The 25,773-nt window shown below is 35.6% G+C and overlaps 1 protein-coding gene across 5 annotated transcripts in view; it reads right to left on the bottom strand.

Moving 5' to 3' along the window:
• The window catches only part of RIMS2 (regulating synaptic membrane exocytosis 2), a 436,528-nt gene that overhangs the window by 65,369 nt on the left and 345,386 nt on the right, over positions 1 to 25,773 (bottom strand). For all 5 annotated transcript variants that reach the window (XM_072949585.1, XM_072949586.1, XM_072949591.1 and 2 more), the window contains one exon: positions 10,463 to 10,704. In XM_072949585.1, the coding sequence (XP_072805686.1) occupies positions 10,463 to 10,704 (242 nt within the window). The remainder of the gene's footprint in view (positions 1 to 10,462; positions 10,705 to 25,773) is intronic.

The following is a 25,773-nucleotide window of genomic DNA, read 5'->3' as shown; positions in this document are numbered from 1 at the left end:
AGCTTAAAACAGAGAGATACCCTGGATCACCTAAGTGGTCCCAATCGAATTACATGAACCCTTAAAAGCAGAGAATTTTCTCTGGCTGGAGAGATGCAGCAGAATGGGTACTTCGAGAGATCAGAAGCACAAAATAGAGTCAATGTGGCATTGTTAGCTTGAAGACAAAGAGGGTCATGTTTCAAAGAGAATGCAATCTCAGTCCTACGAAGGAAAGCTGAACTCTGCCACCAACCTGAATGAACCTGAACACAGTTTTAAGTTATCTCATCAAGTCTTCTCTTGAGCCTTTGAATAAAAGCCCAGTGGTGATGACGCCTTGAGTTTGGCTTACAAGACACAGAGCAGAGGAACCAGAAGAGCTCACCTAGACTTCTGACAGAATGGCATATTTCTACTGTCATAGGCTGCTAAGTTTGTTTGTCGTCATTTCTTATGGCAGCAATAGAAAAGTAATATACCAGTGACGAGGCCCTCATCATCTCTGCTCTAAACTGATAAAACTGTCTCTTGTTCTTGCTCTGCAGTCTTTACCAACAAAACCTTTCTAGCTCTGAGTGTCATGATCCTGCTCCACATTCTGCCAACTCAGTGGTTCTAACTCTTTAGCTGGATGTTATTTGTAATCTGGCCGCCACCTATACTGCTAGTGTCATCTCCCACTAAGTGTCAAACACTCTCTGCACTGCTCACATGTAAACTGAATTTCCATATCTCTGGGCCTAAGACTGTCCATGTCTGAAATGTCCATGCCAGTTTCCAGCGTCTTCACAAGTTTAAACGACATCCATAACTCAAGGCTCAGATAAACGGTTACCCTGACATCAGTGTGGGAAGTAAGCATTTCCACTGCTACACAAATGATAATACAATAATACTAATAACAGCTAAACTAATGTTAACATTAACACACTGGCAGCTGCCATTTATTGAGAACTTGTCAGATAATGTTTTAAGTTCTTTCATAAGAGCTCATAACAACCTCATCAAGTAGGAAGATAGAGCCTAGAGCCCATAATTTATACAGCTGAGGAAATGGAGATTCAGTGAGGTTAAGTAACATGACCATGTGGCAGAGATGGGATCTAATAACTAAAACTCTAAAATCTGTTTTCTCCATTCTGCTACACTCCTTTACAGAATATTCTTTGTACCCCATGGTTGTCCTCATCATGTTCCAATTTATTTTATATTTACTCAAGCCTACAACTCATTTCTTCCAGTAGATTTAAAGAGCAAGTAAAAAGGCTATGAGTGGGGACTCTGTTTTGTTAAGTTTTGGCTTCCATAACACCAACTGAGATGACTTCCTTGCATAGAGTGATAACAATGTTTACTTAATGAGATGAATAAACTATGATAATGTCTGTGCTTTAGGGAAATTATTAGAATAAGAATTAAGTAGTAAATTTTTAGTAATTTGATTAAGAGTGTAATATTTATGTTTAGGAAGGGATAATGCAAGATAATTTGTTTCTGTAGCTATAAATGGATAGTTCCTTAACAATATCTTTCAAGAGCTCTGTCATTCTTTCCATAAATATAGTAACAAAACCCTAGAATATGAGATGAGAAATAAACAATAGTTAACATATATTTATATGATCATTTATAGTTTTTAAAACTTCACTGTTCTAGTTTAACATCTTGCAGAATACAGTTTTAAGTTATCTTGCCTATCATAAAGATGCATTGAATTGTTTGTTCATTCATTCAAACAAATACTGAGTTTTTAGATATCAACTATTATCTTAGTTACGAGAGTTATATAAATGAATGAGGGGGGAGGGTGTAGTTCAAGCAGTAGAGTGCATGCTTAGTATGAGGTTCTGGGTTCAATCCCCAGTATCTCCTCTAAGAATAAAGAAGTAAATAAACCTAATTACCTCCCCCACACCAAAAAAGGAAAAGAAAAGAAAAGAAAAAAGAAAAAGAAACTGTCAAAAATGAATGAGATAGAATTCCTTCCTTCAAGGATTTACAATACAGTGGGATTCAGGCAAATATAAGTAAGATATATTACAAAATGTTATTAATACACAGATGACCCAGAAGAATCTAAAAAACAGGCTTATATTTTTCTATCATAAAAAATATTTTCAACTGAATAACAACAAAAATTCAACTAGAAAATGGGTTTCTATATACTAATAATGAACTATCAGGAAAAGAAATTAAGTAAACAATCTCATTCATAACTTCTTCAAAAAGAATAAATTACCCAGGCATAAATTTAACAAATGAGGTGAAAGATCTATACATTGAAAACTAGAAGATACTGGTGAAAAAAATTGAGGAAGACACAAGCAGATGGAAAGATATTCTATGCTCTTGGATTGGTAGAATAAATATTGTTAAAATGTCCACACCACCCAAAGCAATCTACAGAGTCAATGCAATCTCTACCAAAATTCCGATGGCAGTTTTCACAGAAATAGAACCAATCCTAAAATGTGTATGGAACCACAAAAGACACTCAAATAGCCAAAATAAGCTTGAGAAAGAAGAATAAAGCTGGAGGCATCACACTCCCTGATTTCAGATTATTTTACAAAGCTATAGTAATCAAAACAGTATAATATTGGCACAGAGACAGACACATAGCTCAGTGGAAGAGAACAGAGCCGAGAAACAAACCTATGCATTTTTGTCAATTAATTTACAACAAAGGTGCCAAGAATATACAATAGGGAAAGGACAGCCTCTTCAAGAAATGGTGTTGGGAAAACTGGACAGCCACATTCAAAAGAATGAAACTGACCATCTTATACCATACACAAAAATTAACTCAAAATGGATTACAGACTTGAATGCAAGATCCAAAACCACAAAACTAGAAGAAAGCAGACCGTAAGCTCCTTGGCATTCATATTGGCAATGATTTTTTGTATTTGACACCAAAAGCAAAGGCAATAAAAGCAAAAATAAACAAGTGGGATTACATCAAACTAAAAAGCTTCTGCCTAGCAAAGGAAACCATCAACAAAATGAAAAAGCAGCCAATTAAAAGGGAGGAAATATTCGCAAATCATATATCTGATAAGGGGTTAATATCCAAAATATACGAAGAACTCAAGCAACTTAGTAGCAAAAAACTCCAAACAATTCAATTTAAAAATAGGTAGAAGATCTGAATAGACATTTTTCCAAAAGGACATACAGATGGCCAACAGGTACATGGAAATATGTTCAACATCACTAATTATTGGGAAATGCAAATCAAAACCACAATGACAGTAACATCTCACATATGGGTAGTATGAAAAAAATAAGAAATAACAAGTGTTGGTGAGAATGTAGAGGAAAGAAAATCTCTGGGCATTGTTGGTGGGAATGTAAATTGGTACAGCCCCTATGGAAAATAGTATGTCTGGTCAAAAAATTTAAAATAGAGCTACTATATAATAATCCAGCAATTTCATTTCCAGGTGTTTATCTGAAGAAAATGAAACACTAACTTAAAAAGATATTTGTACCCCATGCTCACTGCAACATTATTTATTATAGCCAAGATAGGGAAAGAACCTAAGTGTCTATAGATGAATGAATGGATAAAGAAAATGTGATACACACACACACACACACACACACACACACACACACACAGGAATATTATTCAGCCATAAAAAAGAACAAAATCTTGCCATTTGTGAGACCATGCATGGACCTTGAGAGCATTGTGCCAAGTAAAAGAACTCAGGCAGAGAAAAGCAAATATCATATGTCTCACATATAAGTGAAATCTAAAAACCAACCAACCAACCAACCCACCCAAACACCAAACAAATATTTAAACAGATTAAAATACAGTAGCTATTTGCAAATCATTATTTCAAATGGTAAAATAAGACTTTGTGCTCTCAGCAAAGATGTTTGATGTAATGTACATAATACTTTTTAAAAATACTGGTTTGGTGACAAACTTGCTTCCTCTTTTTCCTGAGCACTTCTTAGACTACATTTCCCAACCACCCATTTTCCAGCATCAGCCTTGTGACTGAGTTTTTGCTAAAGAAACATAAGCAGAAGTGACTTTCCTGTTTCCAATTCTTGCCCATAAGAATTTCCCATGTGTTGGCTGAATTCAGAGGGCTCCAAGGCCCTAGAAGAGGGAGGAGCCTCAAGATGAAAAGAGCCTCAAACTCTGAATAACCACAGGGCAGGCCACTGGCCCACTGGGAATAACTGTGCTGCACTGGTATTTGCTCAATGAATAAACTTCTACTGTATTAAGTTTTCAAGGTTTATACTTTATAGCAGCTGGCATTACGCTAGCCAAGAAATAGAGCAATTCAAAGGTCTGCGTCCAAATTCAGTTAATCATACTTAGTTTTAATAATGTCATAGTTGAAAAAGAAACTTCAAAGACACACACCATAGATCATACAAAGTATTAAATGCAGGGCAAAGTTCACTGTTAGACACAGTGGATGTAAATCTGTATTTTAGTTTTCCTGAGAACTTAGAATTTTTTAGTGACTTCTTATCAGATCTTAGAATGTCACTGTATTTCCTTCATCAGTGGCTAATGAAAAGCTTGACTAGGAGCAGGAATTTCAGGTCTACCTTTTCTCGTGTAGTTGCAGTGTTAGTATCACACTCAATCCAGTTTCATCGAAGGAATCTTTGTAGGCCACTTGCCCACTTTCTGGCGGTTAATGAAACTAACGCCTCCAAAAGGCATGCAGCAACACGCCTATCTGACATCCAGACCAACCGAGAAAATGAGGACAAAGCCATGTATTAAATATGGTAGTGCTTAATTCCTTTGTCTTTTAGGTGGAAAGACAAAAATAATTTATACCATTTTTATTCCATTCACCAGAGAACTTCATCATGCACCCCGAAGGAGTACATGGGCCTTTCACAGGACATCACTGGCTACATCAGACACTGAGAAGGATGTACAAAATAAGAAAAAACAGTCTAGCCAAGAGAGAAACAAATAAATAAATGATTACAGTTACTAAGGGTTATAATTAGAGGAAATGTAAAGTATTATGTGAGCTTAGAAATCACGCAAGATGAAAAGAACAGAGATTATTGAGCAGCCAAAGGTTGTAATAGCTGACCTCCACTTAAATGCTGGATCTGAAGCTCTCTTGCCTACTCAGTTGTTCCCACAAGTACCCCCTCTCTTATTAAAAAAAAAAACAAAACAAAAACTCTTCTTTGACTCTATTTCTTCTATGCTATAGTCATATTTACTTTTTTATCAAAAAATCCTAGAAATTGTTTTTATCTGCACTAACAGAGTAGTCACTAGTCATATGTGCCTATTTAAATTAAAATTATATAAATTAAAAATGTTAAAAAATTAAAAATTCAGTTACTCAGTCACACGAGCCACATTTCAAGGGCTCAGCTGCCACATGCTGGCTACCATATTGTATTGGGTAGCGCAGACACAGAAGCCTGCTGACATTGCTGAAAGTTCTATTGTACAGTGCTAGTTAGACTACAACAAAATAATTAAGAATGAAGTTTCCAGGTCTATACTGCCTGGATTTAAATCCCAACTTCTACCCTTATTAGTTAGGTAAACTTAGGGAAGTTATTCCCCCTCTGCCTACTTTGGTTTCCTCATCTGTAAAATGAGGGTAAAAGTATTTAATTCTTGCTTCATAACATTGTTGTGAGGTTTAAATGACTTACATGTAAAGTGCTCAAAATAAAAGTGCTCAAAAAGTATTAGGTGTTCTAATTTTTATTCTTGAAATTATGCTGACTCTACCTCACCTCCCATTTTCCTTAACTCCTCCAATCGGGCTCTGTCCACCACTGGCAAGTTTGTCAAGGTTCACCAAATTTTTCCATCTTGCCAAATACAACGGCCAGTTCTCAGTTTTCATCTTACTTGAACTACCAGAAGCACTTGACACAACTGACCATCTTTCTTAAAATGTTTTCTTCATTTGATTTCTAAGATACCATATTCTTCTTTTTCTTTTTCTTTAATGGTTGCTCTCTCTTATTTTTCCTTTAATGAATTCTCTTCCTGACTTTTAAAGGTTAGTATATACCAGGGCACTGTCCTCAGTTTTCTTTTTGATTCAAGTTACACTAAGCAGTATTACCTGGTGCCGTGGGCTTAAATACTACCTGCTGATTACTCCCAAGTTACATACTACTAAGTTCTAGACATATGTCCAGCCAATATAATAACTGCTCTTAGATGTCTAATGGGCATCTCAAAATCAACATGTCTAAAACAGAATTCCTGATTCCCCCTGAAGGTGAATTTGCTACTGCTAGCTTTCATCTACAAAGTGATTTTTAAGTTCCAAAAGCATTTTCTTATAGATTTAAAAGTATTATCTTTATAAAAACCCTGTTAGGACAGCAGGTGCTAATTCCATCTGTCAGATGAATATTCCATGACTCAGATTGGGTAGGTTTTTTAAGAGGCCATATTGGATATCTTATATAACACAGAGTAAGCAACAGCACCCAAGTCTCCTTATTCACTCTATGTGCTTTCTAAGAGGTTGTGATGTTTAGCAAAATATATTTAAGCTTTAAAAATGGTGACTTTCCACTTAACAGGCAAAGAAGGATACAAAATAGCATGGCAAAAGTAGAGAGACGTGACTTAGCTACTATGTGTATTAACGAACATATTTTTATAAATGGTTTCCCCTTCGCCAATGATTGTTCATGTATGCTTACAGATATAATCCAGAATAATTTGACCATTCTTTAGAAAGATACCATTTTGCTGAGTTTTCTACTCTTCAGAAGGCAAGTGAGCAGTTTTTATCTGACCTTGAAATTCATACTAGTGTAATGATGCTTATTTTTTACAATGATAAATAACATTTTTAGAAATGGAAAACATTATGGTATATCATTCATTAAATGATAATTCTTATAACTTAATTACATGCAGCTCTCCATATAGAGACCAGGAAAATCAAGGGATTACTAACTGAATTTTTGAAAATGCAAACATAATAGTTGAAAATGTATTTCTTGGTTTTAGACAAGTCACTCAATACAACTTATACATTTATGTCTAAACAAAGGATCTATTGTAGCTCCAACATCATAAAACCATTTCATTGCTTTAGATAATGGTATCATATGATCAAAGAGTTTAAGTATTAAATTTGAAGATTTCAGTTTTAAATATTGTTAGAGCTTGTGACTGCATTTTTAAAGAACATAAAAACCTTACTTGAAACATGTACACATATACACATAAATACAGAATCTAGAAACACACGGAAAGGTTAGAATCCAGTTAACTGCAAAATAAACTCTGTTGTCTATTCTACAGTTAAACTCAGGCTTCAAATTGAGAGAGATTCTGAATTCTAATGTCAATATAGTTTCAACCTATAAAGTGTGTAGGTACAAATAATTGCACATTTTAAGAATGAGAAAAATTTTTAACCATTATAATGTCATTGAATATAAATGAAGACAATAATAAAAAGGAACAGGTTATTTTCTGCTATGCTATATACATATAGGAAGGGGCTATATGGTATAATAAGGAACAAGGCTGCATTTCTTAAATCTGCCAACATCACAATTTTTTGAAGGCAAAAACCAAATCATTGTATGGTCAATAGATCTCTATTTTTAAATAAAAATATTGTCAAAGAAAGATAAATGGGATATTAATGCCAAAACTATGAAGACATGAAATTGATCACTGAGAAATGCTGACTATTCTGTTTGAAATCCTCTACACCCTTACCATCTGTGACACCACTCTCCCACAGTGTTTGCCCTTTCTTCATGATCATTTCTTCTTGGTCTTCATTGGCTTCTCTGCCCAATTCTAAAATGTTAGTCTTAGACAGAGTATTGTCTTCACCTACTGCTCTTTTATCTGTAGTGTTCTTCTGGGGCAACCTCAGCCATGTTCATAGTTTCAAGCATCATCTAAATTTTAGAACCCCCAGATTTATGTCTCTGGTTCTGACAACAGCTTTAACAATATTTAATTAAGTATGTTCTAGATATTTCTCCTTGGGCGTCCTACAGATGTCTCAGGTTGAACATGCCCTGAATTGAAGGACTCGTTCTCCTCCTCCCAACCTACTCCTTTCACACTTCTAATATCTACTAACAGCACTAAAACCACCCATCCAGTGATGCAAGCCAGAAATATGCAGATTATCTTAGTATCTTCTCTCCTTCACCTCTGCAAATCCAACCCATCATGGAATCAGATGACTGAATAATTTTACTCTTTAAAAATCACCTGAATTTATCACCCCTGTTCTATCTTTATTACAACAGACAACTGACTTAGTTCAGGGTCTTATCTAAAATATTGTACTACTCTGCTAATTCATCCTAAAACCAGATGCTTAGTTAAGCTTAATTCTTTATCGCAGCCCCACTAGAATATAAGCTCGAAGAGAAGGGTCTCTTGTCTCATTCGTGTTTTCTTTAGGATATAGCATATGGTAGATGCTCAAAAAAATTGTTAGATAAATAAATGGCAGCCTGAATGGCCAACAGAATACATATGATTCAAATCTGACCATATCAATTCTCTACTGAAAATCCTTTAAAACTTATCACCTACAAATTCATAGGATCTACAGGACTCTCCATGACCTGGTCTCTGCTGACCTACCGGCCTCATCTCGAGCCATATTCAGTCCAACATTTTGTTAAAATTACACCCACTGCCTATCATCCTGCCCATGTCATGCCTCCGTGCCTTTGTCATTATGGTTTCTACCAGGAACATCTTTCTAATTTTTCTTTACCTGGTTAGCAGTCACTCTGTTTTTCAGGCCTTGGATCAGACATCATCTCCTCTGGGGATTCACTCCTGGAATTCTAGGTTGGGTCAAGTGATCTCCTGAGCATTCAGCATACTTTCTGTGTAATTCTTGGTTTACCACTGACACATGAGCTTGAAGCAATCTCTTTAAGTTTCTGTCTTCTACTAGATTATAAGCAACTCAGGTTATAAATGACCTTTTACTTATCTTTGTTCTCTATGTGCCTTGCATACATTAAGTGCTCAATATTTACCAAAAACTCCTGAAGGAATGAAATTAATTATTTAGTTTAACACCACAAATTCTCTAATTTGTAGTCTTATTAGTGTCTGTTTTAGGTTCTTGATTTTTAAAAAACTAATAGACTTTATTTTTTAGAGCAGTTTCAGGTTTACAAAAGTTTGTAGGTTTTAAAGAGCAAAATGTCATAAATGTTCTAACTGCTAGAGGAAAACAACCCCTCAATTTCAAAAAGCCAGCATCTATCATATTAGCACAACACAGTTAATTATGACAAACATTAGCAATTTGAAAATCATTTAGACAAGATCTCCATGTCCATAAACTGAATTTCTAATTTTACATTAAAATGCAAAATAACATTTTAAAACACCAAATTAAAAATTCCTTTAACAATAATCACATTAAACACAGTAAGTTACAAACAAGATATAAGGAATAACATCAAATAATTATTTCAATGTAATATTATTATATAAGGCTCAAATGCCAGAATCGTTATAGCTTGCAAAACCAAGATTAGCCGGGTCCAGGAATTAACGTAATCATAAATTCTTTTGTGTTGCAGATAGATGCCCTAACTTCTATGTACCAGAACCCTGGTATTCAAGCAAAAATGAGATTAAATCCATTGGCCTATAATTTATTTGCTGTAAAAGAAACACCATATTATATGCTTTTGTTTGTTAAGTAGAAGATATGCTATTATTTCCAAGACACCAGGGACTTAATGTTTAATTATCAACACCCATTTGCAAGAAGACATGGCTTTGACTCACAAATTTCTTAATTGCTAACAGTGGCTTTTCTGAGGAGGAGTGTTGTTTCTAATTTATTTCTGCAGATGTGATTTAGTAACTGAATTTTAATATAGCAAAGCTTTGAATATCTTCGCTGTCAGCAGAAAATTCCTCCATCCCTGCGGCTGGAGAATATTGCTGCTTGAAGTTTTAACAGGGAAATGAAAACTGCAGTGAGAAAACTCATACAACTGGTAAATGCTGCTTACAAACTGGAAAAGAAGTTCGGTTGTCAGCAATAAAAGAAGCATATTATCCACACAAAATATGTGGTGTCATCTTCATCGTGGTAACTTGCTAGGAATGAAAATTAATTTAGCTGGTTCCAACTCGAGGAACCTAAAGAAAAGCAAATATCTCAAAGATCAGAGGACCTTTACAAAGGATCAGCGGCTGACAATCAGGGGGACCACAGCTTAACTCCTCCCTGAGGAGAAAAGACACTAACTGCATTTCAAGAACAGTAGCCAAGGTGCACTCTGAAGCAGGTTCACTGATCACTGAAAAATAAAGTTATTGTCTTTTCAGAAAGGTTAACTAGTTTAGAATGCCCCTTTCCTTCTGGTACATGTCATCATCCACACATTACTGCAATAGAATGAGTAAGAGAAAAGAACATGTATTTTAATGACAACTCAAATACGAAGTCAAAAGTAACATAAAAATGCCTACCCGTCTGGCTGAGCTGAGAAGCACTGCGGCTTTTCCGGGAGAGACCAACAATAGCTACCATTTTGGCCCCAATGCTAGAGCGCCGCTTTTTGCCGCCGGTGCCCAGGGCGCCCACCGCAGTGTCAGACTGGCTGCCATCGTTCTTCTCCAGCGAGCACATGTCTCCGCTGATGCTGGTGCTCTTAGTCATGTTCTTCCCTGAGATGCCCATTTGTCTGCTTTGCATTTTGGTTGTAAAGACACTGTAGGCCGATGGATCGTTAAAAGTGAAGGCCAGAGTAAAAAGGAAAAGACAGAAAAGGTATTTTAGATGAAGTATCTGGAGCACAAATCAATTCTATCTTTTGTGGGACATACTTCTAGGATTTAAAAATTTTCAAATACCATGGTCTTGAACGGGTTTTACTATTCAGCGCCGACCTTAACATTACTATGAAAAATCAGATTTACGATTTCATCTCTGCTTTTAAAGAAGGCACTGGTTTGCATGGCTACAGGAAAATAAAAATTCATGAAAAATCAGTGGGCTCATTTAAGAGAATATGCTGTCCTGCAAGAGCAATGTGCTTTGAGGCAGCCATATAACATAAGAAGGAAGTTTCCAAAGCATTCTTCTCCAATTTGCCTTACGCTAGTCGTCAAAAAGAAATTCAATGAGTGAGGGAATTTTACAAAAAATGGCAAAAATGACAGCATCCATTGCTAAGGGTAGCCCTTTAAGTTTTCTCATTTCATCTTTAAGAGTTAAGTAATAATTGTTAAATTTTCTAAAAGGGATTGATGTTTTTGGTCATTTTGAATTAAAAATAATTTATTTCACTCTACACAATTTCATATTTACTGATATGTCTATATTCCAAAAATGAAGAAAAGATTTTCCTCTTGCATTCATTTGAAAGAAAGAAAAATCGTTATCATTTTTCTAGACAATATGGTCAGAAGGTCATCAGTGAGTGAGCTGATTGAGGATCTACTTGCTAGACTAACACTACCATTGGGAATAATTAAAGAGAGAAGCTTGGATTCTTCCATGTTGACTGGGGTAGAGGCGCGAGTAGAGGGTGAAGCAGGCCATCCAGCTGGCCCCACACCTGGGAGAATGTGAAGGAAGCAGCCTGCTTTGAGGAATGGGAAGATTCATTTACACATCATCAATTTTTGACTCGGTATTAGAAAGTCATAGTTTCTGCTTTAATTTGGTTCTGACAGTCTGAGTGTATAACATTTAATTATAAAAACAAAAGAAAAGAATAAAAATCAAGAAACATTAGTAGAATCTATATACATCAGCTAAAGGATGAGGACAAACTGACCTACTGAGGTGAGCTCTTATCTCTAATTCATTTATCAGTCTTCCTTAAACAATTGTTTTCTCTTGGCTTAGAATAAAATCTACTAAAAGTCTAGGACCACATGTTAACTTTATTAACCTATGTCCATTTCCTCCAAGTATTTAAGAGGGAAAAGACCCAGTGTGAAATTTTTTAGAAGTACAGTAAAGTGAAGTATTTTATCCCTCACATAAATTTTAAGAAGAAATGAGGCATAAACAGACCGAAAGAGAAAGAAAACAATGTATATACTTCTACAGTACCCCAAATCAACCATTTTCAAGGTTGTTTGATTTTGCTATTCTTGAATAAGCAACTATAGAATAAAGTAGAAAGAGTTTTGGAAACAAGAGAGAGGGGCTTAAATCCCAGCTTTGCTCCTACTTAACTGACTTCCTTTAGAAAAGGTAATTGCTCCACTCTGAGTCTCAAGTCCCTTATTTATAGAATATTTTATTTTACTTTCTTATTTTAAAGAATAGAGATAATATGTCTAAAGTAAAAACTTAATAAATGGAAATTATAACAATTATTATTATGAATGCAGATAATAGATAAGATAAGGTTAAAGTCCTTCAACATGTATTATATATGTAAATACTTAGCATCCATAGAAATGCTATTTATAATTATAAAATTTAAAACTTCCGAGTTTAAAATGTCTAAAATGGTTTACATATAGCCAGCATTATGTAATGGAGAGTCTCCAACACTGAGAGTCAGGAAATCTGAGTTAGATCTTTGGCTTCACTGAGTGATCTTAGGAGAGTTGTTTCCCTGTCTGGAACTTACTTTCCACCTTCAATAAATGAAAAAAACTTAAGTGAAGCACTAAGCAGAACGAAAGGCACATCAGAGCTCCAAAAATTACTCTCTTCCTCCTTCTCCTTATTATTATTATCACCACCACACCCATCATCATCCATTAAACATGTTGAACTGCAATATCTGTAAGGTTCCCTTTAACTGAGAAATGCTTTGCTCCCCAGGCACCTCTTGTTTCATGGATTCTGGGCAAATAAACACAGAAGTGCAACACAGGACTTTTACGATATGCTGCCATCATAACAGGCAAGGCATAGCCTAGAAAAGTCAAAGTTTAGTTGAGACTAAGGCTTTCAAGATAAAAACATATGTCCCATAGTCACAGTAACTGGTACTCCTGTTACGTGGATTTTTTACCCTAATCACATACTTCTCCAAAAGAACCACCTAATCTACTACCCACCAAAGAAGTCAGAGATAGACTCTCAAAATACTGTACCTTGTGATTTTTGAATTGTAATTTTCATGGTTGAATATAAAGGCCACAAGGAACTTGGCCAAAAGCAAGCAAGATATAATAAAACACTAACTGATAAGTAGCGCAGCGCCCATTTGGTTTCACAGCAGTACACTTCTCTTCAAGCTGACAACTTTGATAACGCATGATCTATAAAAAGAGTTATTAAAAGTTTTGTGAGATGGATCTAATTCTCATCTCCTTGAAACTCAGAGATCACCAGGGATGAGCTTATGAGTAGTTGCCCTCGGGTGCTGTGTTTTGAGGGGAGGGAGACTGAGGCTAAAGTATCATTACTGGTTTCCTTTATTTTCCTCACCTGGCCATCACTTAAAACTATAAGCAAACAATGCTGCAAGCAAACAAGCTATCAACCGAAAATAAAAGTTTTTTGACTGTATTTACAGAGTACTTTGTAGTAAAGAATCTGTAAACATGGGTAATCATTTGGAATGCTTAGTGTGGTTAAGAAAGCAAAGACCCATTCATTCATTACATTATCAATTACTTTAAGAGAAAATATGTAAGGGTCTGGTAATATGGTACATTTCCAATATTGCTGCTGGGGGTATCAGTGACAGATTTCTGAAAGGTAATAGGGTGATATGTATCAAAAGCTTTGGAAAAAAAAAAAGCCTACCTTTTAACCTATCAATTCTACTTTTAGGACCTATCCTAAGGGGAAAACAGCAATGTTCACAGATTTAGTAAGAATGGTATTTATTGCAGAATTGATTATAATAGTAAAACACACATACACAAGGTAAAACCCATAAATGCCCAACAGTAGAGGGTGTTTAAATAAGTTATGTTCATCAGTAAAACAGAACGTACCATTGAAAATGCTGTTGTAAATAAATATTTATTGACATAAATATATATAGTCTTGATATGGAGGAAAGGGCTTGAGGAAGCAGATATCTACAGCTTAACTTTGGCTGGTACACACACCAAATAAGGATTTATGCTACTACTAGGGTACGCAGGCAAATTCAGGCCCCAGAGTGACAGTGTCAGAAACAGAAAAAAAAAAAAAAAGAAATCTATACAAAAAGAAATAGACATCTCTTGCTAAACTGGGTAGTTCAGGAAACCTGGATTCATAGATGATCTACCAGTTACCTGCACAAGAGGGAAATAAAGGGAATATGAAGAAAAATAAAATTACATGTTCAGAATGTTTCTGTTCTTTGGGAGAAAGTACAAATGTACATGGCAAAAGATCTAAAGGCTATACCGTGAACAGTGTGCTAAAAGTAGTTTTAATTTCCTTAAGTTGGTAGTTACGCTTTTTAAAAATGTTCTTTCTGTCTCTATTTCGCTTTTTCCAAACTGAATATAAAAGGCATTGGCAACATGAAAAAAAATTAAACAGACAAATGAAAAGAGCAATCAAGGACCAAAACAGGTGAAATAATTCAACCTGCACAGTTCATTCCATGGGCTACAGGTACAGCACGGCTTTCGAGCTAACTCTAAGAGATTCCTGCACAATACCGGGCATTGATACAGGATGCTCAGTTCCAGAAAGAACCACAGCACTTCCACACTTCTACTTACTGTTTTATGTGTGTTTCCTAATCTTTGACATTGGAAAAACTGTATGTATTTAGTATCCTCAAAATACGTAAAATTGCCAGTGCAAGTGATTTCTTTTATGACATATCTGCAGTCGTTGAGAGTTGTATCCTGAAAGATTTTTAAAAGAACAAATCTAGAATTGTCTATCATTAGGAGAAAGGTAATGAAAGGCAGGTGAGATATTTGCAAATATTCCCCAAAGGCTTAAATGCACACCTTAGGGATTACGGGAGCTGTGTGATTAAACTAAAAGAAGTTTCCAGGCCAAAAGTATGCATTAATAGGCTTGAATGAATAGAACTAAGTAGTTTCGCTGTTAAGATAAACAACAAACACAGGACAACAACAAATTCTTGAGTTTGCGAGTATGGGCATAAGAATAACACTGTAAATAAAATCTAGAGTCAAGGAAAAATATTTCACCATATTGAGAGCTGGGAAGGTGGCTAGGAGAGAACTTGCCCAAGAACTTAGAGACTGAACATCAGAGATGAGAGTGCCTCAGAACGTGCAGGAGGAAGCAGAGAGGGCCAGCCGCTCCTACAGTGGAGTCTGAGAAACGCAGCGCAGGAACAGAAGGGAGGGGAGCTATTCATAACACCGTGGGCTAGTGAGTGGTGCTAGGGAGGGCTTGCAGGACTCAAAAGTTAGAAGACAGCAGTAATAGTGACACAGTAGAAAGAAACCCAGTGAGACTGGCCAAGTTCCCAAACATTATGTCACCTTGAAAGGTTTAAATTCTTTTCCTTCCCATTGCTGCGTTCCTGGAGGCAGATGCCAAGAGCTAGTTGAATACCTATCACTCTGATAACTCATACCTGATTTCAACCGTTGCCTGTCAACGGATGCCTGGCTTTTGAGTGTCATTTGTTGAATTCTGGCATATTCCTTGTGGTGGAGGTTGGGGGGGGGAGGGAGGGTAACAAACCCTGTTCCTGTCTAAAGTTCACCTCATTAAATATTTTCTCTATATTAAATATTATTTCTTCCCTAAAAGGTGAAGCATGAAATTATGATGATCCAACATGACAATTTAATAAACTTTATTTCACTTATTCAAAAGACCACCTACAATTTTAGGCTAGTAAAGTAATTACCATTTATTCAAACAATGTTTATTGAACATGTATTCCCACATATATGGGGATGCAAAAACTGTGTATTATAGTCTCTTGTAATTAATTTACTGGCAAATATATCAGCATGTAAAATGCAAATATGGCTGCATAAGAAAGTGATCTTAGTTTATAACTGAAATTCCAAACACCAGCTCTAAAATCAAGAAACCTTAATTAAGTTAAACATTCAAGAAAACATGTCTCTGAAGAGTATGTAAAAACTGAGTTTCTTGTGCTAAGTCTTTGATTCCTAGAGATGACAGGAATTCAAAATTTAATATTTTTAGCATTCCTTCAGGTACTATATATGAAATGCACCTTATTAATATGCTATAATGTATTATTAGTATATATCTAAATGTACTAGAAGCAGTGTGTGTAGGTGTTTATTCTACAAAGCTGATGTCCAGAGTTAGGGAGGAATATTTAGCTAATCAACAAAGTATCTTTAGTTAAAAACATCTGCCTTGATTACAGTTATTAGCAATGAAGCTGTGTTTAATGTTCTTAAGTCTTGGGTCTCATGACAGGAAGCGGGCCTTGGTGGTCACAGAGCAGGTCACTGCTCACTTAAGAGAGTTTTGGAGCACCAGGAAGGCCTGCCATCTCCAAAACTCCTTTCCCAACAGCTTGCTACTGCCTTAAATGCCAGGATATGGAAGATTTCTTTAAGGAAAAAAAAAAGATTCATTTCTTGTTTTGCTTCCTTTTAACATGTCACTGCTCCCAGCATTTAATCATTCATTAAAAAGATATTTACTGTGTACCTATTATGTGGCCAGCACTGTTCTTGGATTTAGAGGTGCAGTAGAGTTTAAAAAAAAAAAAAAAAAGAGAATGTCCCTGTATTCATGGACCTTTTATTCATATTGTCCTGGAGAAAGACAATAAATAAGTGAATACACACAAATTTCAGATCATGACAAGTGATCTGAAGAAATAAGACAGAATAAAGTGGTAACAAGGGACGGGAAGGTTGGGAAAGGGGCAACATTAAACAGGTGGTCAAGTAAGGCCCCTTGACTAGCAAGCTGAGTATTGAATGACGAAGCCAGTCACACCGAAGAAGAGGGTTCTCTAAACTGAAAGGGGAGCAAATGCAAATACCGAGAGGCAGAAACAAACTTGGCTGTTGGAGGCAACTGATAAACCAGGGTTAACAGAAGGAGGTGAAGGCGAGGATACTAACATAAGGGGAGGCTGGGAGAGGATGAGGCCTGGATGTGCTGGAATGAATACAGGTCCTGAGCTACTTACCCTTATCTCACTGCCTATTCAGATCCCACATCAGAGCTGCCCTCGGGCTGTGAGAACACACCCGGCATAGGGGGTTGCACCAAGAGGCCTGAGATCCAGCCCAATATTTTAAATTTAAACATTAATGGGCATTTTGGAAACAATGTAATTACCTTCTTTAAACAGTGACAGGTTTATAAAGGCTAGATCATTAAAGGAATTAGGAGGATTCCTTTATTAATCGAACATTCATAAATTGATATAAACTCTTAAGTCTATCTATATATTAATCCTTTACTGTCTCTTTTTGGAGGGGGGAGGTAATCAGGTTTGTTTGTTTATTTAATGTAGGTACTGGGGATTGAACCCAGGCCTCATGCATGCTGAGTACACGCGCTATCCCTGAGCTATACCCTCTCCCTATTTACTATCCCTTGAATTTATAAATTCCCCATCAAATTATTGAATAACAGACTTTCCCCTCCCCCCCATGATGGGTTTCAAGAAATTTACTTTAAGGAAAATTTTTAAACATTATTTTATAAATCAAAAGTATATGCTTCTGGAGAAAAGCCCCAGCTGCCAGATTCAACACTGCTTATGTGACCATGGGGTTGTGGGGTGGACTGTGGTTGCCAGACCCCCAAAACTCAAATGATGAAGCCCTAATCCCCGCAGAATGTGAGTGTATTGGAGCTCAGGCCCTTAGAGAGGTGATCCATTTAAAGGGAGATGCCTAGGGTAGGCCCTCGCCCAACCTGACTGGGGTCCTTATAACAAGAGAAGACAAGCACAGAGGAAAGAATACACGGAGACTCGGCAAGAAGGCAGTCATCTATAAGCCAACGAGAAAGCCTCAGAAGAAACAAAATCTGCTGCCACCTTGATCTCGGGCTTGTAGGGTCCAGAATTGTGAGAAAATAAATTTCTGTTGTTTAAGCCAACAAAAAAAAAAAAGAAAAAAAAAGTCTGTTTCTCTCTCTGCCTATTACACAGTAAACATGATTTCTAATCACTTACTTTGTCCATCTTCATATGAGCCTTTTGCAATGTCTTTTATTATGTTAGGTGTACTTCCTTGGATTCCCTCTAGCTGTGTTCTGTCTTGCTCAAAAAGTTAAACGCAAAATCTACACTTCAAATGTACATATTTCCATGTCACTTGCTTTCACTGTTAATTTAAGATAAAAATTTATGTAAGAACTGTAATTTTAAACTGTTTTCTTTGGAAAACTGTATTTCTTTGATTTCAGTTACTTCTTTTTAAACAATCCTTATAGACAAGATCTAGTTTCTTCCTTCTTTCCTTCCTTCCTTCTTTCCTTTCTATTTATCTAATTATTTATTTATTTATTGGAGGGGAGGAAATCTAACTTCTATTTTGTGTTCTTTTTCTCCTTGAATTTTTAGGCCTGCAAATACTTTTGGATTCAGCTAATTTAAAATATATCAAACGCTCTCACCACTAATGAACAGATTCCTTTAGCTAACATCTACGTGTACCGACATGGTGGCAGGGCCCAAGGGAGCTGGTGGGGCTGAAACAGTGCCTGGGCTCCCTGCTCTTGCTCCGAGGGGCCAAAACTGATGGGAAGAATACATTTTTTTCTGCACACAAAAGGGGAATTTTCTTTAATTGGTTTGTTCAAAGCGAGTGTCTATTTCTAATCATCTATCCAGAGGAAAACATTTTTCTGGCTTGTGCAAAGTTTCCACTTAGGCTAGTGTAGCTTTGGCCCTGTGGCCACTAAAAACAATGAAATGAGACAATTATTGTTTAAGGAGCATATAGTTTCAGAATGCAAATATAAGAGTGGACATATTTATACAAATCAGCAAAAAAATGTTGTAAGTATTGGAGAAAAGGGACGCAAATATGGGACTATGATATCAATCACTGAAGGGAGAGGAAAAAGCTGAGATCAGGGAAGTTTTATGAATCTGGGTCTTGAATGATGGGTGAAAACTATCACATGTAGAGAGAAAGAAAAATATTAAAATAAAGAATATTATGCATAAAATCCAGAGATAAGAAAGAATATGTCATGGTTTTAAGGTGAGTGGTGCAGTTCAGCTAAATTGTAAGGTGTCGTAGGCTAAGAGTTAAAGGTAAATCCAAAAAAGCAGATCAGACCCATGTTGCTATGTGGAGACTTGCAAAAGGACAGAGCTGACAGAGCTGGGGAATAACATAAAAATGATAAATAAGGAAGGCTGTGTAAACTGGTGGGGGCCATCATTTGGCTGTTTACAGCATTCTGTTCTTGCAGGTGCATGCGCGGTTCATACTTCCTCACCCCCTTGAGGTTAGAAGTGGCTTTTTGACTTGTTTTGACAAATGAAATGTTAGTGGAAATGAGTCATACCATTGCTTGGGAGAACCATTTAATTGGTGGTGTTCAAGTCCAGCTTCTCTTTCCCTCTGCCACTGGGACTGTGAAAGACAGGCCCTCTATCAGACTGAGCCCCTGAGTGAGTATAAGGGACATAAATAAACTTGCTGGTTATACCACTAAGAATGCAGGGTTGTTTATCACAGCAGCACAATCTAATATGCCTTGACTAACAAAGTCAGGAGAGACTGGCTACAGAAAATTCAATTAGGAGTTTACAACAATAATCTGGGGGAAGGAAATAAGAAGCAAGGAGACTGCACTGCTATTGATAATGGAAAGCAAAGATTAATGTAGAAGTTATCTGGAAGGAACCATCTATTCAGCTTAGTATCTGGACATGGAAATAAGATATGAACATAGCGCAAATTAGTAAGCACTTACTATATTCCAAATGATCTAAATGCTTTATATGAACTGACTCATGTGATCCTCACAACAACTTTCAAACAAGAGAAAACTGAGGCCCTGAGAGTCCAGCATTTGCCCAAGTGGTACTGGTTTAGGAAATGACCAGCACTGGAACCAGTGGAATTTCCTGATGGAGAGGTTCAATAGGAGGAAGCTGAACACTTAGGCCAAGTGCTAAGGGAACAGTCAGGGCTAAAAAGATGGAGTCAATAATTTGTTGAGCAGGAGAGGACAGGTGAGGTTGGGATGGCCTAAGTGTGCAAGCCAAGAGCGTAAAGAGAGACAAATGAAAAAGGCTGAGAAAATACCCCAAAGAATACTGATATTTAAAGATTAGGAAAAAGAAGAGTGACTGAGGGGAACAGAGAGATGCATTCTCAGAAACAAGAACAACAGAACAGGGTTCAACTCCACAGGAGACAAGAGAAGGAGGTTCAAGAAAGTTGTGGTTAAATGATGCAAAAAGTTAATTAGCAGGAATGTTTAAGAAAAGCTATGGTTTAAAAAAAAAACAAAACATAAATACAAAACAGAAACAGACTCATAGACATAGAATACAAACTTGTGGTTACCAAGGGGGTGGGGGTGGGAAGGGAAAGACTGGGATTTTAAAGTGCAGAATAGATAAACAAGATTATACTGTATAGCACAGGGAAATAAATGCAAGATCTTGTGTTAGCTCATAGCGAAAAAAAATGTGACAATGAATATATATATGTTCATGTATAACTGAAAAATTGTGCTCTATACTAGAATTTGACACAACATTGTAAAATGACTATTACTCAATAAAAAATGTAAAAAAAAAAAAGAAAAGCTATGGATTTGTAGGTTTAGAGGGTACCATTGTCCTTTAAGAAAGCAGCTATTGAAACAGAGACATTCCTTCAAGATGGAGAAATATATGAGTTTAAAAACTTAGGTGAGAGAGTTTGATTGAAAACATTAAACCTTTATGCTATGAGGGATTTTATTAAAGGGAAATAGAAGGAACTCATCCACATTATCTGTTTAATGAAACCGTCTTATCACAATTTCTAGATCCAAAACTGCATGGCTGATGGTTCACCAGAAGTTTCTTTTACTCATTGGTCCTCCTTTTCCTAACTTAGCAAATGAAGAGGTTAGAGATTGTTGTTAAGGTACTTTTAGCTCCAAAGTTTTATGACTGTAGTGTTTCTGCTAATCTTTTTAAAATTAATTCCTTTAAAATTTTCATGATTCCTTTTCCCTTTCCTTTTAATTCAGCTTTACCTATTGTTACCCACAATTTTCCTTGACATATATATTTTAAGCAGTAACATGCCTCCGTTCACAAGTTTCCAGCATAAATCCCATAAATCTAACCTACCAGTTCAATGTGTGTATATAATCCCCTTAAATTTTTCTATTATTTCACCTGTACTTTTCAGCCAAACCTGACTATTTCTATACATAAATATTTTAGGCAGAAATAGACTTCCCTCTAACTCATTTTCATTACAGATGTTTTTCTGATTTTACCACACAGAACATCCAATAACATGAAAAAGTTCATGACAAGTTATCGGAAAGTATGCTTACTGGCCTGTAACTTCAAGGATCAATTTACATTTTTCACCATTCTTACTACTATCCAAGGAACACTAATAGTTAAAATTTTGTGGGGGGAAAAAAACTGAGGACTTTGATGTATTCTTGCTAAGCATCAGCTCCATAATCAGTATAACAAGTTTTGTAGAGTATTTAACAAATAATGAATATTCTGCACAACTGAAATAATTATATTACATAAAAATTCACAATATGCTAAAAATAATGCTGAAAGCTAACCCATAATATGAAAATATTCTTAGACCATCACTTAACCATATAAAATCACATAATATAAAAATATTCTTGGACTATAACTTTAACCTATATAAACTCACTAGATGTTGTTTCATATATAAACAATATATGAAACAAAATATAAAAATGTAAGAATAGGTATAAATTAAGGATATTAATTCCTTAGACTCCAAAGTACAAAATACACTAGTCCCATATTTTGAAAAGTAGTGGATACTTTTTTGAAAACTTGATTATAAATCAAATCCAAATTTAAAAAACTTCTACTTTTGTGCAATCACATTGCATCACTTGAGACTGAGAACATACTTTAAATTTATATATCCTGATGAAATCTTATTATTATCTATACAACTATCATATCTAATTAAAATCAATCATGCAAATTCATATAGAAGAATCTACCAGAACTTCTAGAGCCCCAAGGGATTAAAAGAACCAAAAACTCATTCTAGAATTTTAAGAGGCCAAACTACCCATACATCGTTCCTTTATATTTGGAAACAAAGATGCTTTACTGAATTTGTCTATGTTTTCCTTATACTTGCCTGACAATAACTGAGCAAAGAGAAGTCATATCTTGCCCTTTTATCTTTCTTAGCATCTGTGGAATTCAGAGAAAATGATCTGTACAGCATCAGAAATAGTTCCCACTGTTCAAGTTCCTAGAATTTGTGGCATCATGTCACATGACTCACATTATACTTCTAGGTGAGCTTCGAATTATTACTCTAGTAAAGCAATAATGGCTCTTTACTACAAAAAAAAAAAGGTTTATGAGAAAAGATAGCCACTTTTACCATCTATCCTCTTTAACAGATAGTAGGGCTCAAGAGCCTGGGCAATAGGATGTGGAAATGTCAGTGAAGAGGAGCATACTGTTGTTTTCTTGGACAGTGTTGTTATCAGTTATCAGGTCCCTTGTTTGCTGAGGAGAAAATTAGGGTTCTTGGCTTAGAAATAAAAACCAAGAAGGGATCTTTCCAACAATAACATATATCGACACACCAATGATTATAGATATTTAAAAATATCAAAACAACACTCCAAGGAAAATTTTTTATACTTTTTAATTCAATTTTAATGAGTATTGAAAAATTAACATCTGAAGACAGTGTGTGCTTGCATGCAAATGTGCACTTTTTGTATTTTAAACTTTCAATATATTACTATGTTTTGCCAGTTAAAAAGCCTTCCTGGCTGGGGAGAGATCCCCTTTCTGAGGCAAGCCTATTCTTCGAGATGGTTAGGGGCTCAGCCTGAAGCATGTCTTTTATATGCAAATTAGCCCAATCCAGAGCCAAACCCGGATTTACACCCATCTATCTGGCCCATTTATACCAAAACAGTATTTCTCTGCCCTAAACTATCCCAGGGCCTCTTAAGGCAAGGAGAGCCCATCCCTATAACCCAAAGCCCAGCCTGCAGAAATTATTCAAACTAGCCAGTCTTTAATTGCTTGCTCTGAGCTATCTTGTCTTTCCAGCTCCTAGTCAAAGTTCCGGCCTCGACTTTTCTCTCATTGCTGCCCTTCTGCCTCCTGACCTACCTGTTGCCTTCCCATGTGGCTCTGCGTGGGGTGGCATGCCTCCTGTTTCCTCAGACAAAGTTCATCATAAACTTGTTCTCCTGAGTCCCTCCTGTGTCCCCTCTTGTGGCCATACCTGACCAACTATCACAAAGAACAGCATGTATGTGCATATTTATAAATAACTGTGCTTCTTGTCAAGGACTATAGTTTAGAAAAACAAAATAATAAATTACAGGGGATATGAAGCAAAACCCCCAGGAAGCTTTAATGTGTAAATCAACTTTGCAAGGTCAGGATGGTATCTAGGTTAAGACTTAAACTTGCATATTTTATATCAAATTTAGGCACGTCATGTGGAAAACAAAATATTTCTTATAACAGGTAATCCCTTATTTTTTGTTAAAATATACTTTCCTCGCCTCATTGGATGAATACTGGTAATTTCTCTTTGATTAAATGCAGTGTTAATAAATCCAATATCTTAAAATTCCCAAGATTATCCTTTTGTTCACCCTAAGGAAAATGTTGTTATTCTTTCATGTAAAAATGTGCAAATACAGGATTTAATTCAGCATATTTGCTTAGCTTGTTTCTATGCAAGCAGACAGTGTTACAGTCATTACCCAAGTATATATTTGTTCTACATGTCACTCAGATGTCACCATGAGCAGAAAGATTATAATCTCCTTCAATGATTATAATGACAACAATATTTTGACAAGATGTCCTTGGTCATATATGCTGAATCTTCCTTGGAACCATTTAGAGGAAGGCCTCAGCTTGTTAGAAAAAAACATTTTTTTCCTTCTTAGATTCCATGTCAATCAGTTCTACAAAGATTGTGAATTTTTTTCTAGAATGGTACCTCGGTACACACAATGCTAGTCTCTTAAGGTTAGAAAATCCACTGGAATTGGAACTAACATAGGGAAGGTTAGGTGAACCATTTTTCAGTCTAGGTTTTGGTAGTTTCCCTATTATTATTATAAATCTGAAGGACAAAGAATAACCTGATAAAAGCATGTAGTATATTAAAACAAGAAGCACTGCCAAATGTTTCTGAGCTAAAGTATGCTTTTCTTAATATTTATGATTTCCAACACAAATGTGAGACATTAAGTATTGCATCTTTGGCCTCATTAAGTAAACAAAGCAAAATATACAGTGAGAATGTCAAGAATACAGCTACACTTCTCTAAGTATCAATATTTTATAAATTTTTCTTGGTTGAAGTAATCAACAAAGAAAAGAGTCTTTACATTTTGTTTGCCAAAAAACAAGGTATTTTAAGAGAGTTACTATTCAACGTGCTTCAAAGAAAAGGAAATTAGATTTGAACTGGGCCAAATTCCTCCTATTGGGGTAATGAAGTAGTTCTACTTTTCAGCATCTCTTATGCATGGTATCTCACAGAAAAAGTTTTATGTTCAATTCTTAGGTAGATATGTAGTTCAACAATATGATTTATTCAAGGTGACAAAATCTCGTAATTTTATCAAGAGGGAAAATGTAAGTTTAGGTTCAAATTCAGTGAGACATGGGTTCCTACCCTATTTCTATCATTAACAGTTCATGACCTTGAGCATATTTCTTAACTTGTACTGAGCTTTTCTTTTCTCATTTTTTATTACACACTTTTCCACTTGAAGCTGCATGGGGCAAGAACTTTTATCTCTTTTCCTCACTGCTACAGCCCTCACTGCTATTTTAAAGGTTTTAAAATAACACCTGCCACATGGTACGTGTCCAGTAAATATTTGTTGAATAAATAAATTAATCTAACAAAAGCAATAACCCTCGCACAAGGTTGTGAAGGGAATTAAATGAAGTAATGTATGTATAGCATTTAGCACAAGTTCTAGAATACAGTTAAGATAGTTAGCTTTAATTATTATGTATGTCTGCAATTACACGGGAATACTGAGGCTTTACTAAGAACAGAAACTTAAACTTGCTAAATTTATTTGAAGAAGCAGCCATTTTACATAAACAGAGAGGTTCTGTAGCCTCCAAGAAATGGTCCCTCAGACTTCATTTAGATAAATAACTCCCATATCTTCAGTCCTTTCAAACTTTAAAAGACATATTTCAGTGGAAATATTTATAAGGTAATCTTGTTACACAGATGATTAATACTTAATGCATATACAAGTAAACTCAATTTAACAGACATTTACTGAGTGTCTATAAAATGTCAGATACTCTGGTTGGTACTGAATGAAGTTATACACTTTGGTCACTAAATGAAATGATACACACAATACCTTGACATTTCTTACAGAATTCAATTATAAGCATATAAAAAGCAGATGTGTTTATATCATGCTTTATGTTTTATTTATTTTATAATAGGATTTTGATTTTAAATGTTGAAACCAATAATGTTGCTAATTGACATTAAATGGTGACTCTATATTTTAAATGTAATGTAAATTTAAAATGCAACATTTATTACATTCTACACAATTAAATCTTTACATTTAAAAATTCTTATGTTCCAAAAATAAAAATTGTAAATCCTCAGAATTTTTGAATGATTATATTATAGATTAACACACAATGAAACTATTAAATTGCCCAAGATTTATCATTAGTCAT

The sequence above is a fragment of the Vicugna pacos genome, chromosome 25, assembly GCF_048564905.1.
Source record: "Vicugna pacos chromosome 25, VicPac4, whole genome shotgun sequence".
In the NCBI taxonomy this organism is placed as follows: Eukaryota; Metazoa; Chordata; class Mammalia; order Artiodactyla; family Camelidae; genus Vicugna; species Vicugna pacos.
Note: the sequence above shows the minus strand (reverse complement) of the source record. Positions and strands in the feature narration are given on the sequence as shown.